The sequence below is a fragment of the Eleutherodactylus coqui genome, chromosome 6, assembly GCF_035609145.1.
Source record: "Eleutherodactylus coqui strain aEleCoq1 chromosome 6, aEleCoq1.hap1, whole genome shotgun sequence".
Lineage (NCBI taxonomy): Eukaryota > Metazoa > Chordata > Amphibia > Anura > Eleutherodactylidae > Eleutherodactylus > Eleutherodactylus coqui.
In genome coordinates this window covers 135282116-135297242 of record NC_089842.1, presented here as the reverse complement: position 1 = coordinate 135297242, position 15127 = coordinate 135282116, and the positions used below count along the sequence as shown (strand labels likewise).

The following is a 15127-nucleotide window of genomic DNA, read 5'->3' as shown; positions in this document are numbered from 1 at the left end:
GACGAGCGTGGAACGATTGTCCTGGCACTCCCCAAGGTCCGCAACGAGCATCCTGGCACTCAGAAGTTACAGTGGCATCACTTACTCAGCATCGGGAAGCAGTGAAACTACAAACTCCGAAGCCTTGTCCATTTTGTTAACTTATGTGCTGTTTAATAAAGTTATTCAAGCCTACGTCATTGGTAGAGGTGCTTGAATAAGTAAGGCCTGAATAACTATTAGCACAGCACAGAAGTGAACAAAATAGACAAGGCTTCGGAGTGCATAGTTTCGCTGCTTCCCGTTGCTGACACCGGACTCGGGCCGGTCCGAGCTATTCAGCGGGCCGGATGTGGCCCGCGGGCCGTGCTTTGCCCAGGTCTGGTCTAGAGGAAAGAAGGTTTCTACACCAACATAGAAGAGAGTTCTTTACTGTAAGAGCAGTGAGATTATAGAACTCTTTGCCTGAGGATGTGGTAATGGGGAACTCACTAAAAGAGATCAAGAGAGTCCTGGACACCTTTTTTATGTGTAATAATGTTACAAGTTACAGTCATTGATTACTAGGGATGGGTTGTGGTTCAAGAATTTAGAGTTGAGAAGGATTTTTTTTCCCGGAAAATGAAAAAATTGACTTCTACCTCCTGGGGTTTTCACCTTCTTCTGGAATAATATGGCAGGATAATAGGCTGAACTGATGGATATATGTCTGTTTTTTTCAGCCTTGCAAATTTTTACTACAGTATGTCAATGTTGTGGACTGTCCAGAATAATAGCGCTGTGTTACATGGGCATGTATTCCTGTGTAAAAATCAGTGTTCTTACCTATATTCAGGGTGCTGAATCCAAAATAGTCTGTCAGCAAGAAAATGAAGTTATAGGCATAAGAAAGTAGGATATTCAATATAATACCATTCTGTTACACTACAGTGACCATAAAACCAAAGGTCTTATTTATCAGAACTGTCTACCAGTACTTCCCGGAAAGCTGTGGTGACATATCAGATGAGCACGGTGACAGATTTCACCAGGACATACATGCAAGTGAAAAATGGTGTGAAGGAAAGTGGCTGCCTGCGATGCCGCTGATTACTGCTGGGACATTCCAAAGGGAAAACACTGGCAGACATAATAGAAATAAGTGACGTATGCAAACTTTGCATCTAACTTCCCATATTTTCATGCCACTTCTGTAATTATACATCTCCCACCTGGTGATATGGTGGTATGTTACCCTATTCAGGACTGTTTATAAACACATTTACTTGCAATTTTATTCACATTTCTTTATATTACTGCTGGAAATCTGTTCCTGACAGTCAAAATCTAAGTACGAATTTGGAATCAGCACCCAAAACTCTTTAAGAAACTTTTTATTCAGAAAAAATAAAAAAACTTTTCAAAAATGACAACTAAGGCCTCTACCCTAGTAGTTATCATGGCCAAAAGTCAGTTTAACGGCTTATTTGTAAAATTATACTTCAGAATATTTGAAGGCCTTTCATTACAAAGACAACATTTTGATTCTAGCTTCTCTGATCTAATTGGCATCTGTTCACAACTCGCTTTCTTCTGTATCACAGGATAGCATGTAATATCATAAAGTCTCTTTCTGCCTTTGTATAGTTGCAATTATCAGTCAACATTACTGTACTTAAGCTTGTATGAAGGTCATTTTATAGATAAGAAACATTTACCAAGTTCAATGGTGAATCTCTTTGGATGTGAAATGTATTTAAAAGCATATAACTAAATATATCCTCTATCTATAATTTAAATCTCCTGACTGCCATGATATACTGCCCTGGCAATGCATTTTATACATTTCACGTAATGCAAATGTATTACAGAGGCAAGTTATATTGAAGATGTAATAAATATTTATACACCATACCCCCCTCCTATGAAAGAACCCTTTCATATTACTTTAGTTTGGGCTGTTTGGCTACTTTTATTTTTGCGGCATAAGGACATAATTATGATTAGTGAAAGACAGGGGTGAACACACAACTTGTGTATGCCCAAGGGAGATTTCAATGGCTACCGCCATTTCTAGCCCCTTTTAATTAAAAAAGAGAGCCTGTTGGGGTGCTATGAGGTTTTTACTTCTACTCCGCTCCTGACAGCACTGAGGAGGTGGATTTACTAATGCTTTATGTATCTCACTTGGAGTCCGAGCAGACAAACTGCACTTTCAATCTCACCCATACCTGCTGCTATGGCATAGTTGGCTATTCTATTCTGTCAGGTTAAAATGCCAGGAACTAACCGAAACCTGCTAAAGTGGAGACCAAAGCTTCTATTTCAATAATGATTGTCTATAGACTTGTCCAGGGTTCCATCGAAATACCATTTTCAGCATTTCAGATGGGGTTCTTGGATGGACACAATAGACGTGGTGCATAACGTTAAGTGAATGATGTCTAAGCCCACTGATGTACTCCATCAAGCACACTTTTTTATGCATTCCAATCCTCCATCCAAAACTGAATCTTAAGCCTTGGGTGGCACTGGTTAAGGAAGCCTCACCACAGTACTGAAAGCCTATGGTCTTCTTTTAAAGTTAATATGCACCCCACCCCCCAACATAATTTTGCTAAACTAAAAGGGTCTAGAATTCCGTGGTAAATAACTTCTTTCTTACAGGGCTGCTTAAACATAAGTTCAATGATCATATTCTGGCTTCCTGCAGCCACAAGTATGGGGAGTTTAGGAGTGTAAAGGGGTTTCCTAGGGTAAAAAAAATATTTGGGCAGGTAATGGGCAAAAATTTTAAAAACTAAGCTACACCTATTAGATGTCTTTCCCGAACCAATGCAGGAGCCTGATCCCCAAAGAAGCTGCAGCACTCAAGTTCTGTTTATTATACATTTAACCATTCAGCCAATTACTGTCTTCAGGGGTCACATGTTGTTAATGACAGTGTCACCACTGAAGCTTGTGATTGGCTGAGCAGTCATGCATACAATGAACATCATGTGACCACTGCAGCTTCCTCCAGGACCCGAGTACCACAGACTTGGGCTCCTGACATGGATCCAGAGGTACATCTTACAGGTTAGTATGGCTTTTTTTTATTTTAGCCCGTTACTTGACCACTGATTTTTTTTTTCATCTTTTGGAAAACCAGCTTAACTCCTTCTCGCTCTCTGAAGTGTATATCCGTCATGAGTGGTACACTTCATTGGATTTCCTGGGTACTGTCACTGTTCCTGGGAGACTAGCGGCAGGAGTTGGGCCAATACACACAGCTGGCCTCCATGACCGGGATCGGAGTCTTGTCCAATCCCACCAATTCAATCTCTTAGTTGCCTTGGTTAATGATGAGGATAGGACACCAATAGTTTTCTCCTTCAAAAGCCCCTTTAAATACTTAAAAGTATTATTTAGGGTTGTAACTTTTGTTGAAAACTTGTAGTAAAATGTACAATATAAGTGTCTGTAGTCTTTAGATTTACTAGTCTTTTTTTATTAATGATGTATATTTTTATATGCATGTATATGTTTTGGTAAATTTGTTGGTAGAGGAGCCCATTCTTTGCACAGGGGCTCTATGCAACCTGTGTCCCAGAAATGTACAGTATTGTATACAGGAAGTCTGGGGTGAAGGTAATAGTATATCTCAAGAATTGTGCAGTAGTGGTAGAAGGTGTAAATAAATTGTTCAGTTATTAAGGGCATTTTTGTTAATGGGAAAATCCCTTTAAAGAGTTTTCTACTGGTTTTATAACCATGCTAAACCAAAGTTTTACACAATTAAAGATGGAAAACTCCAAGGAATACTTTTTATAGACTAGGTATCTGCAACTTTCATGTCTTATGTTTGAAGATATAAATATTACTGACAGCTACTGAGATGTTGAGCTTGTGGGTGAGCTTCCACTAAACTCTTCAATTTGCATGAAAAAGAGATTAAAATAGAACGAAAAAGCAGAAGTGAGCGCTTTAATATTAGCAATACTCTATTAGCAGATTATAAGGCTACTGTGCTGAGCAGATACTGTTTTTTATACCTTGTTAATGCATCTCTTCTGCTTTTTCCCTCGGTTTCCTGTCGGCTGGCAAACAGAATATACAGTAAGTCACATGATCCTGTGTCCTATTTGTTTTGTCTTCAATTTTGAGCATTATTAAGGCTTCGTACAACATTTAAGCAATGTTTACTCTTCAACATACTTGCCAACTGTTGAGAAGTGACATGAGAGAAATTCTGAAGATGAAAAGAATAAGTGGCACTTGTAATTTTTTTAAATTATACCCCTCTCATTTATATAGAAAATACTTCTGACCTAAAGCTTTTTAATCACAAAAAGTGCATAACCCTAAATGAATACAGATCACACACCAGACCTCCCCGTTTCCCTGAAAATAAGACATACCCTGAAAATAAGACATAGCATGATTTTCCAGAATTTTTGAGGATGCAAAATGATTTTTCAGGCTTTTTGAGGATGCTTGAAATATAAGCCCTACTCCAAAATTAAGCCCTGCTGACAGTTAATTAAAAAGTCAATTAAAATAGTGTCTAGGCAGCTATACATGTAAAAAAGTTAAACCTTTTTGAAAAAAAAAATTAATATAAGACACTGTCTTATTTAGGGGGAAACACGGTAGTATGGAAAGTTATATTCTTATATTTTGCCATAATTTAAGTTGTAGGAGGGTCAGTTCTGTGTGTGGCCTTATGATAGGACCCTATTCATGGATAGCACAGTGAAGAGGTAGACATATACATAGTAGGTTCAGAGCTTGATGGTTACAGGGTATTGGAAAGGCACAAAGCTTGATAGTTAATATTGACAGTGGATAGTATCTCAAGAAGGAACACAGCACATTGGTTACAGTTTCATTTAGAGGCAATACAGTGTATTGGTTACAGTCTGTAATCTTGAAATCTCACAGGACAAATCCCTTTAACTGAACTTGGGGGTGCCTTGTCACAACAGAAGTATTCTCCAGGGCTTTGTTGAGTTCACGATACAGTCCCTTTCTCCAGATAGTGGTCTGAAACTGCTCCAAAACTCCCATGTAAACTTCCAACTGTCTTCTTCAGCTTCCTTCACCGGAAACACGTCTCCAATAATACTGAGGAAAAGGAATATTGTTTCAAAACACTTCTTTTTATGTTGATACTATAAATATATGAAGAAGTCAGATATATATGGACTTGCGCATCTCTTACTGGGTTACGCCTTATTCCCAGTATTCTTTCCATTTTAACACTTTCATTAATAGTTTCTGACTCTGGCCCAAACAGAGCTTGTGTAGTGCCATGCTTCTGTATTTGCACCTGTGACCAGAAAACACTGTGACTCCAATTCCCACATAATTATCCATAGACAATTAACATAACCAGCAATGAACTGCTAACAATGAAATCACTGTGGGAGTCATTTATGACTCCTTCAGCAATTCAAATGCAATGCAGTAAACAAAATCACAGCAGTTCTAATGCTAAAGGGGTTGTGTCAAGGTAAAAAGTTATCCCCTATCCACAGAATAGGGGACAACTTTATGACAGTGGGGGTCCGACCCCACCAGATCCAGTTCACTGCATACGAATTCATACAGCTCCCTCTGAATACAATGGGAGCTGTCTACATGTATAATATGTGAGCTCATTCTAGCAGTTCAAATATTAAACTAATTAAGTAAAATTAAATAATCTAATCACTGTGTCTGTTAGAGAATCGGAACTACTTGAACTAAAATAGGCTGACATACAAATCTCGCATGAATATGAACCCTATTCTTTTGAATGGGGTTATATACATGAGTGATTTTTTTCCAGCATTGCATCGCGACATGTCCTATCTTTGGGTGTTTCCACGAATTGTTTTCAATGGGACAGGAATGCACTGTGCATATGAAAGTGCGATGCGAGGTTTCCCATTGAAAACAATGGGAAACACGTGCCGGTGCTTTCAGCTGCGCCAGAGGATCGCAACATCACCAAAGTGATGGGAGGCGTTATTTTACAAAACAGTGCATTGCATAAGCAACTGCACAATATTGGGCCGAGTTTCACGGCCCAATATCTGGCTCAGCTGTGTATAGGAAGCCTAAAGCCCCATTTACACACAAAGATGATCACTCATGATAGGATGATTGACAGTTTGAGCGATCATTTTGCATAAGTTGCTAATGGGTACTAATGCCAATTAGTAGCTTATTACCTTCATTTGCATGTAAATGAGCCTCTGTGTGCTGTATGCAGAGAACAGCAGGTGGCCTGTTTTCTGCATACAGCCCTTTTGTTCTGCCAAGGGACTGCAGCTGAACACAATGTTATCAGCACTCCCCTGGAAAATCACAGCATGTGGTCCCAGCTATCAGCTCCCCGGCCGAACAATGGATTTTAAGCTGAACTAAAAATCATCATTCGTCCGAAAAGCAAACCATGGTAGCATTTACACACAATGATTATCGCTCAAGAGACATCGTTTGAGTGATAATCATTGCATGTTAATGGGGCTTTAGGGTCTTTCATATAGGACAATTGTTGAGTGCTCAAGCGACAACAGTTGTCGCAGCGATTATCACTCCAGTGCTTTCAAATGGTAGCAATGATTGCTCAGTGAATAGTAGTAGAGTGACCCAGAGATCGATTCCAGCCAGCCGTCTCCATTTAAACATGCAGTTGTTCATAGAGGAATGATTACCTGTATACACAGGGTGATTCTCGTTTAATTTATATAAACGCAGAACCATAAGCGAACAACTTATCATTCGTCATTTAGTGACCTTCAGGGTTTACCCTGAACGATTATCCTTCAGACACACACGATCCAGCAATTATCTGAACTTTAACCGCTCCATGCAGAAGTGCCCTAAAATAATATCCTCCCTAATACCAGTTGAACATATTTATTACCAAGTTCCAAATAGTAGACAAGTCAAGCAGCACTCACCTACCAGGCTACAATAAGCTGAGCAGTATATTGAAATGATTGCAGCGCCTCCAACAGGATCGAATTCTAATTGAGCAATAGTCCAAATGTAGTTTAAAGAAGGCAGCATCCACGACACTTGTTTTTTGATAAAAGGACACTTTATTCCATTTGGTCCAGATACAAACTAGACAGCAACGTTTCGATCCCACCTGGGATCTTTGTCAAGCTTGTTTAACATCCACAAAACCCTCCTTTATATATAAAACCAATAACATTGAGCTGTATCAGCTGTGTGGGTAACACCTACCGGTGCCGGGAGATGCACGTCATCAGCCACCACATTTTTTCACTTTATAGTTCGTCATCCCAATAGCACTGCGCATGGGCGGTATTAACCACATCCTCGAGATCATAGATGCAGGCCATTAATGTGACGTAGCTGTCAGGAGGGGACTTACGGTTGCCGGTGGTGGTGTGCGATGTGGTCATGGCGCTGCCTCCCGGGGGGCACCTGGGGTGGTTGTCGTCCAGTCCGGCATCGGGCGTGGGGTCCGTGGAGCTGATGGGCGGGGCCTCGGTGGTCAGGTTCAAAGTTCCCCTGTTAGGGGGTGCAGCCAGTGAGGGCCAGTAGTTATGCATTGCCGGCTGGCGCGTCACCAGACTCTGCCCCAACCTAGGCAGGGTTTTGGGTATTTAACTCTGCAGACACTGTCAGTCCCTGCCAGTGGTTGCTAATTGTTCTCCAGCTAACACCCACTCAGGTTGCTTGCTCCAGACTTCTGACCCGGTTTGCTCTGACCTATTTGTCTCCCTCTGCATTCCTTGATAGTTCTTTGGTGGTTATTGACTCTCTTAGTTCTGACTTGGCTTTTGTGTTTATTTTCTGTCTACTGGTTAGTTGGTCTTTCCTGTCCCTGTCCCCAGGGTTCCTTCAGTTTATTGTAGGGACCAATGCCCAGTTGTCGCCCTGGGGGTTAGCCCAGGGGGGAAAGTAGGTAGTGACAGGGGAGAGGGTTGGTTGTAGGGACTTCCAGTCACTCGTTCCTAACCAGCCCTGACAATAGCAAGTGCAGAGAGCTCACGTAGCAACGTGCGCATGCGCAATGTTTACAGCCTCTCACGTAATTAGATTTACATTCTGCTCCTAAGGCAACAGTCACATGCACATCCAGAGTGTATATGCACGCACTTCACCATCCACATTCCTATGAGGAGTTTTGTCCAAGCGCAGCAAACCACATCCCTGATAGTTAAGCCCTCGGCTCTCTGGACTTAGTTACGTATATAGCAGTGGAATCTTGTGGCTAACGTGCCAATCTTGGAGATAATATTTCAAACCATGAAATGGTTCTACAAGATTATTTATTAACTACCAATCAATTGGCACCTGAAGCTGGCATAATTTTTAATCATATCTTGTATATATTGTGTGTGTGTGTGTATATATATATATATATATATATATATATATATATATATATACACACACATATACCATATATATCTATATCATCATCCATATTCTTTCCCAGGGTAACCCTAATAATGCATAGATGAATTCTACCTGTCCCCCACTGTTTCCCAATAAGTTTATAGCCAATAATAATTACATTTTTGATAGTCTTTTTTTGGGACACTCTAGAGACACACATAATTAACAAATATGTATTTCTGAATCAAAAGGATGTCTTACATGCTGCGCTTCAGACAATCTTTGTCAATTCCGATCTCACGCCCTATTGTATTGGCAGATGTGCTGGAAACATATGATGTGCATCATCCCAGCTACGGCAGCCGAACAATCCACCTGTAAAAAATCATAATAAAAAGTTATACATCAATTAAAAAAAGAGACAGGCCATTCTTATCATTACATACATAACTGTAAGGATACATTTCATAGGTATATAGATGTATTATAATTGATATTCAATCCATTTGGTGGCAACATATCCAAGTCAAATATCCATCTAAGCTCTTTCTGTTTAAGGGACCTCTCCCTATCTCCTCCCCTGATGTTAACCGGTACATCATCAATTACCCAAACTCCAACTGACTCACCAAGTGACAATCCGCAGCAAAATGTTTGGGTATTGGCAACTCGGTTTTCCCTGTTCTGATCGTACTTTTATGACTTAAGATCCACGATCGAATCTCCATTGTGGTATCTCTAATTGATAAAAGACCACATGGACACACAATCATATAAATAACAAAGTAAGACCGACATGTATACCTCTTTTTAACGTGATAACATCTCCCCATACGTGGATGATAAAACATATCACCACTCATGAGGTTATTGCAGCATGAGCACTCGAGACAGGAAAAATGCCATTCTTTGGTTGTAAAAATGCTTGTTGATCTTGTTGTTTTGATTTAACTCTTTGGCTGTGTACCAATCTGTCTTGAATGCTCATGCCGCGTCTGTACGCCATCATGGGGGGGCGATTGTCCATCAGTAGAAAAGTTTCAATTTTTGCCCAAAATGGAAAAATGTTGCTGAAGAATATGCGACACTCTCCCGCCCAAAGGCCCATAACTGGAAATAAATGGTATACGAGAACATTTCTGAGCTTTTACTTTAGGTGTCAACTAATCCATTCGGGGGACTTCTTGCCCTTTCAGCAGCGACTGCCACCAGTTTCTCAGGGTAACCCCTGTCCAAGAATTTTTTGCACATCTCATTGAGCCTAGTGTCAATCTTATCTTCTACAGTAATCCTATGCACCCTCAAACACGGACTCCATTGTAGTGCTTCCAATGGATTAGAAAAGAGATTATTTCTATCTGTCTCTTTACAGAATAGATCCATTTCTAGTTTGGTCCCTTTTTTCGTTATGAACATGTACAGAAATTGAATTTTATTAAAGGATGATGTCAATGTGAATTTTAATTCTGGTAGTATTTGATTGAGATATTGGTCGAAGTTGACCAGATCACGGGCAGTCCCATTCCATAGCATAAACATGTTGTCTATGTATCTCCACCAGCACAGCATGTGCTGTTAGTGTGGAGACACATAGGCTTTGATCCTTTCGATGTGGTCCATATACATGCCCGCATATGTGGGGGCCACATTGGAACCCATGGAGGTGCCCTAGCACTGCCTGTAGAACTTATCATATAGGAAAAAAATATTTTCCAATATGAATTCCAGCAGTGTCAGGGAAAATTGCAAGCATGCACAGGACCACCAAGATGATATCAAATGATCTCTGACCGCTTATAATCCTCGAAGATGCATAATATTGGTGTATTGTGACACCACATCCAATGTTACTAGGATAGTGGTGTCTGTGATCATCACTTTACTTAATTTGGTCAACAAATCTCCTGTGTCTTTCACATATGATCGGCCACCTGTTGCACATTCTCTCAATATGCGGTCCACGAACCGCGAGGGGTTGTTGAATATAGAGCCAATTTCTTGATCTCAGGGGCGGTCTCTGGTCTATAAAAGAACCAGACGATCCTGAGCATGACAGATCACATCCAGACTCCAGTCGTGAAACCAAATCTAGGCGAACAGTGTCGTGGTGCATTCCTTTCTTTGCATCAAGGCGTCTTCAAACCAGTAGGGTTCCTTGCACTTCTCATCTCTTGTTGCTAGTTGTATACCCTACTCAGCTGGTAATCCTTTTTATCCCTTTAAAGTTTAGGGTAATCACTGATGTCCCTTATGTGGAAAGAGCTTAGATGGATATTTGACTTGGATATGTTGGTACCGAATGGATTGAATATTGATTATAATTAGAGATGAGCGAGTATACTTGCTAAAGGCAATTGCTCGAGCGAGCATTGCCTTTAGCAAGTACCTGCCCGCTCAAGACGAAAGGTTCGGGTGCCGGCGGCGGGCAGGGAGCTGCGGGGGAGAGCGGGGCGGAACGGAGGGGAGATCTCTCTCTCCCTCTCTCCCCCCCGCTCCCTCCTGCTGACAGCCGCTACTCACCGCTCCCCCGCGCCGGCACCCGAACCTTCCGTCTCAAGCGGGCAGGTACTTGATAAGGGCAATGCTCGCTCGAGCAATTGCCTTTACCGAGTATACTCACTCATCTCTAATTATAATACACCTATGAAATGTATCCTCACTGACAGTTATGTATGTAATGATTTGCATGGCCTGTCACTTTTTTTAATTGATATATATCTTTTTATTATGATTTGTTTTTAAATAATTTGTTTTATGCATTTTTTGCAGGTGGATTGTTTGGCTGCCGTAGCTGGGATGATGCACTTCATATGTTTCCAGGACAACTGCCAATACAATAGGGCGTGAGATTAGAATTCATAGAGATTGTCTGAAGCGCAGCATGTTAGACATCCTTTTGATTTAGAAATGCATATTTGTTAATTATGTGTGTCTCTAGAGTGTCCCAAAAAAAGACTATCAAAAATGTAATTATTATTGGCTATGAACTTATTGGGAAACGGTGGGGGACAGGTAGAATTCATCTGTGCATTATTAGGGGTACCCTGGGAAAGAATATAGATGATGATAATGATATATATATATATATATATATATATATATATATATATATATATATATATATACACACACAACATATACAAGGTATGATTTAAAATTATGCCAGCTTCAGGTGCCAATTAATTGGTAGTTAATGAATAATCTTGTAGAACCATTCCATGCTTTGAAATATTATCTCCAAAATTGTCACGTTAGCCACAAGATTCCACTGCTATATACGTAACTACATCCAGAGAGCCGAGGGCTTAACTATCAGGGATGTGGTTTGCTGCGCTTGGACAAAACTCCTCATAGGAATGTTGACGGTGAAGTGCGTGCATACGTATTCTGGATTTGCATGTGACTGTTGCCCTATGAACAGAATGTAAATCTAGTTACGGAGAGGCTCTAAGGATCGCGCATGCGCACTTTGCTACACGAGGTCTCGGCACTGGCTACGTCACATTAAGGGCCCGCGTCTATGATCTCTCGGGATGTGGTTAATACCACGCATGTGCAGTGCTATTAGGATGACGAACTGTGAAGTGAAGGAATGTGGTGGCTCATGACGTGCATCTCCCAACACCGGTAGGTGTTAACCCACACAGCTGATACAGCTTAATGTTATTGGGTGTATATATAAAGGAGGGTTCTGTGTATGTTAAAGAAGCTTGACAAAGATCCCAGGTGGGATCGAAATGTCGCTGTCTAGTTTGTATCTGGACCAAATGGAATAAAGTGTCCTTTTATCAAGAATATTTCTTACCAAGATCAATAGTGACCATTCTACAGGACTGACCTTTCTACACATATTCTGCCATTTGTCCGGTATCTGCGGTAATATAATTGCATGTGTTTAGCATAAACAATGGCACGGATATTTATTTATCCAGCGCACTTTATGACGCTGTAAAACAATCTCTCCAATAAATGTAGAATTGGAAATGCTTTGTATGACACAGTGTTTCATAGGCACCTGGTAAACTATTCTGCGGAGAGTACACAAAGGCTTTACAAAGTTGGAAATCACGTATCTGCAGACAGTTTTATAGGACAGGGCTGCAGTCAGGCCAGTGCAATTTACTACCTCTTTGTACTTCAATGTTTAGAGCATTTTAATTCCAAGAAGGTTTTGTTGTGCTTGCCTTTTACCACTAGCTTTTAGATTGCTGTAGAGAAATAAATGGACATGGTGAGATGCAATTCACACAAGGGGTTATTGACACAGTAAGACAAGTGTTTTCCCTTCTGTTTCCATAGTGCTCTTTTCTGCCAAAATTCCAAATCCGAATAGAAACCAAGTTTGAAAATAACAATGGTTGCAACGCACAGGTAAGCATTCACTAAATCAAGCTATGTATATTGATTATCCTACTTCTTGCATCTTTAGGCCTCTTACACATGGGCGTTATTTTGACCATAAGTAGGCGCGTCAAAATATCTCGTCCACTCGAACTAATGGTTTCCTATGGATTCCTTCAGAAAAAAGATGTTTTTACACACCTAAAAATTTCTTTGTGCACTAAAAGGTAGGACAAGACCTGTCTTTAAACCGCGCAATGCAGGAGGCTCCATAGACTCTTATGGGAGTCATGAGAAAAGGGAGGGGGAGGGAGTCCAGCAGAGGCTAGTGCTGCTAAACACTGACAGGTGCCTCTGGTTGAGGCATTTAAAAGTCATTAAAGTAGTTCTGCCAACTGGGGGATTTCGGGGGTGCTACGTTATTTCACTGCAGCCAGCCATGTGAATGGACAATAAAATCGCAAATAATACCCGTGACTTGGTCGCAGCTATTCTTCATTCATGCGATTTACTGCTCTGATGGTCATGATTTTAAAGTGCGACTAACTTAGTGTCAAAATAATGCTCGTGTGTAACAGGCCTAACGGTTCCTGCAGATGAGCGTAGGCATAAAAACGTATTTGCGCAGTGAAGGAGGGATCTTTTTGCACATGTGCCTGCCCAAAGACTGTTCACATTTGCACAGGCACTGCTCTTTGACATTGGCAGGGGAATCTCCCCCACCCTTATTTAAATGGCTATTAAGGCAAATTAGATGGTGGTGTTTGTGGGTATGCGCAGTGTTGATTATTAATTTCTATAGTGAGATACAATCATATTGATATCCATACATATCCATACATAAGGCCACTATTCACAGTGTGTTTGACAGAAATCAGCAATGGGGCATATTGCCATCTGACTCTCAGCAGTATAGCTTTAGACATTGCTGACTGCTGACTGCTGCTCCCCCGTTGCCGCTTCCATCCTCCAGTGCTTTGTTCACTTGGACTGCAGTGGTCATGTGGGTTGTTTATCCACATGATCATTGCAACTAATAGAAGGCCCAACAGGGATGTCATCAGTGCTGTCCTGTAAACCTGCGGAAGGCTTCTACATTAGAAGCCTACATCATAGATTTACATGATGTCACAAAACTGGAAGACCTGGTGATGTCATCTGTCAGATGTCATGACACCGAAATGGCGCTTTGGCACCACAGTGAATATATTGATTTCATATAATTTGGGGCATTCGTGGCCAAAAACTATATAAAAACTTAACTCAGACAACCTTTAAAGGGAACATGTCTCATTGAAAATGCCTGATCTGAAAGTAGCATTTGCTAGAGCAGGATGAGCTAAGTAGATTGACATAATTTTGGGGGGAAAGAATTAGGATGATTTGCGATTTATTGATATAAATCTGTTCTTAGTCTGGGTTTAGGAGTCCAGTGGGCCATCCTAATCAGTGATTGACAGTTATATCTTTAAACACACTCAGAGAGAGCAGGCTGTCAATCACTAAATAGCACCGCCCACAGGATTCCTGACCCCAGAATGAGCAGAGATGTAGATCAATAAATTATAATACAAATTATATGAACTCCTTTCCCCATAAATTATATATCCATCTGCTCTGCTCCTACCGCTCTATAGCATGATACTGGCAGATCAGACCGCATGTTCAGTGTAAGAGGTTTTCTTTAAAGCTACAATCTGGGTCACAGAAATAAGATAATATAAATCTGTCTACAAATTAATAATCTACACTAAACTAAATATATTCTGCTATTCCATCTGTTTTGAATTTGAGAAGCAAAGTTCAGTTTAGTTTATACAGTAATCCTTCCCTTTGCACTCTTATCTTCATTATAATGTATTCAGATCTTCTGATCATCATCTCATCTGCATCTTAAGATGCAGGGAAAGCACTATTATCATTCTGTTAAAGCAGTTCCTTGGCTGCAAACAATTGAATGGATAATAGCACCTCTGACCTCCCTGTTTATCTCCAAGGGAAATAAAGCAATCAGGTATAAAAAATTCATCCCGTCAGCTCCTTCTATCCCCCAACAGTAGGGTCGGCCAGGCCACTTTAGGCATTCAAAATTGAATGACTATGGTTAGCTTTAAATGAAATTCCTATTTAACAGTATATCAGTAAAGGCCTTTAGGTCTTTGAAGTCATTTTACATTTGGTATACAGAGAGCTGTAGAAGCCGACCCTGCTATCATGTTAAAAGCATTTGGCATTACACTTTAGTGTGTACCGACGACAAGTCACATTTCAAACACCGAGGATGCAAATCTATCCCAGAGCACTTGTTTCTTGCAAATCTCAGTCATTTTCCCCCTGGTCGGATTCTGTCCTATTGAAAGTGCTTGCATTTTAGAGGTTAATTGTTTTTCCTGGAAATGTACAAAATTTGCACTGCAAATCAGAAAGTACAAATGTCTCAATCATTTGCATGCATGTAAAAAGACACTAAACAAATACTTAT

At 40.5% G+C, this 15127-nt stretch overlaps 1 protein-coding gene across 1 annotated transcript in view; it reads left to right on the top strand.

Moving 5' to 3' along the window:
- The window catches only part of LOC136632673 (cytoplasmic phosphatidylinositol transfer protein 1-like), a 125832-nt gene that overhangs the window by 93410 nt on the left and 17295 nt on the right, over positions 1–15127 (top strand). The window contains exons 4-5 of the mRNA XM_066607719.1: positions 4049–4056; positions 12604–12675. Of these exons, the coding sequence (XP_066463816.1) occupies positions 4049–4056; positions 12604–12675 (80 nt within the window). The remainder of the gene's footprint in view (positions 1–4048; positions 4057–12603; positions 12676–15127) is intronic.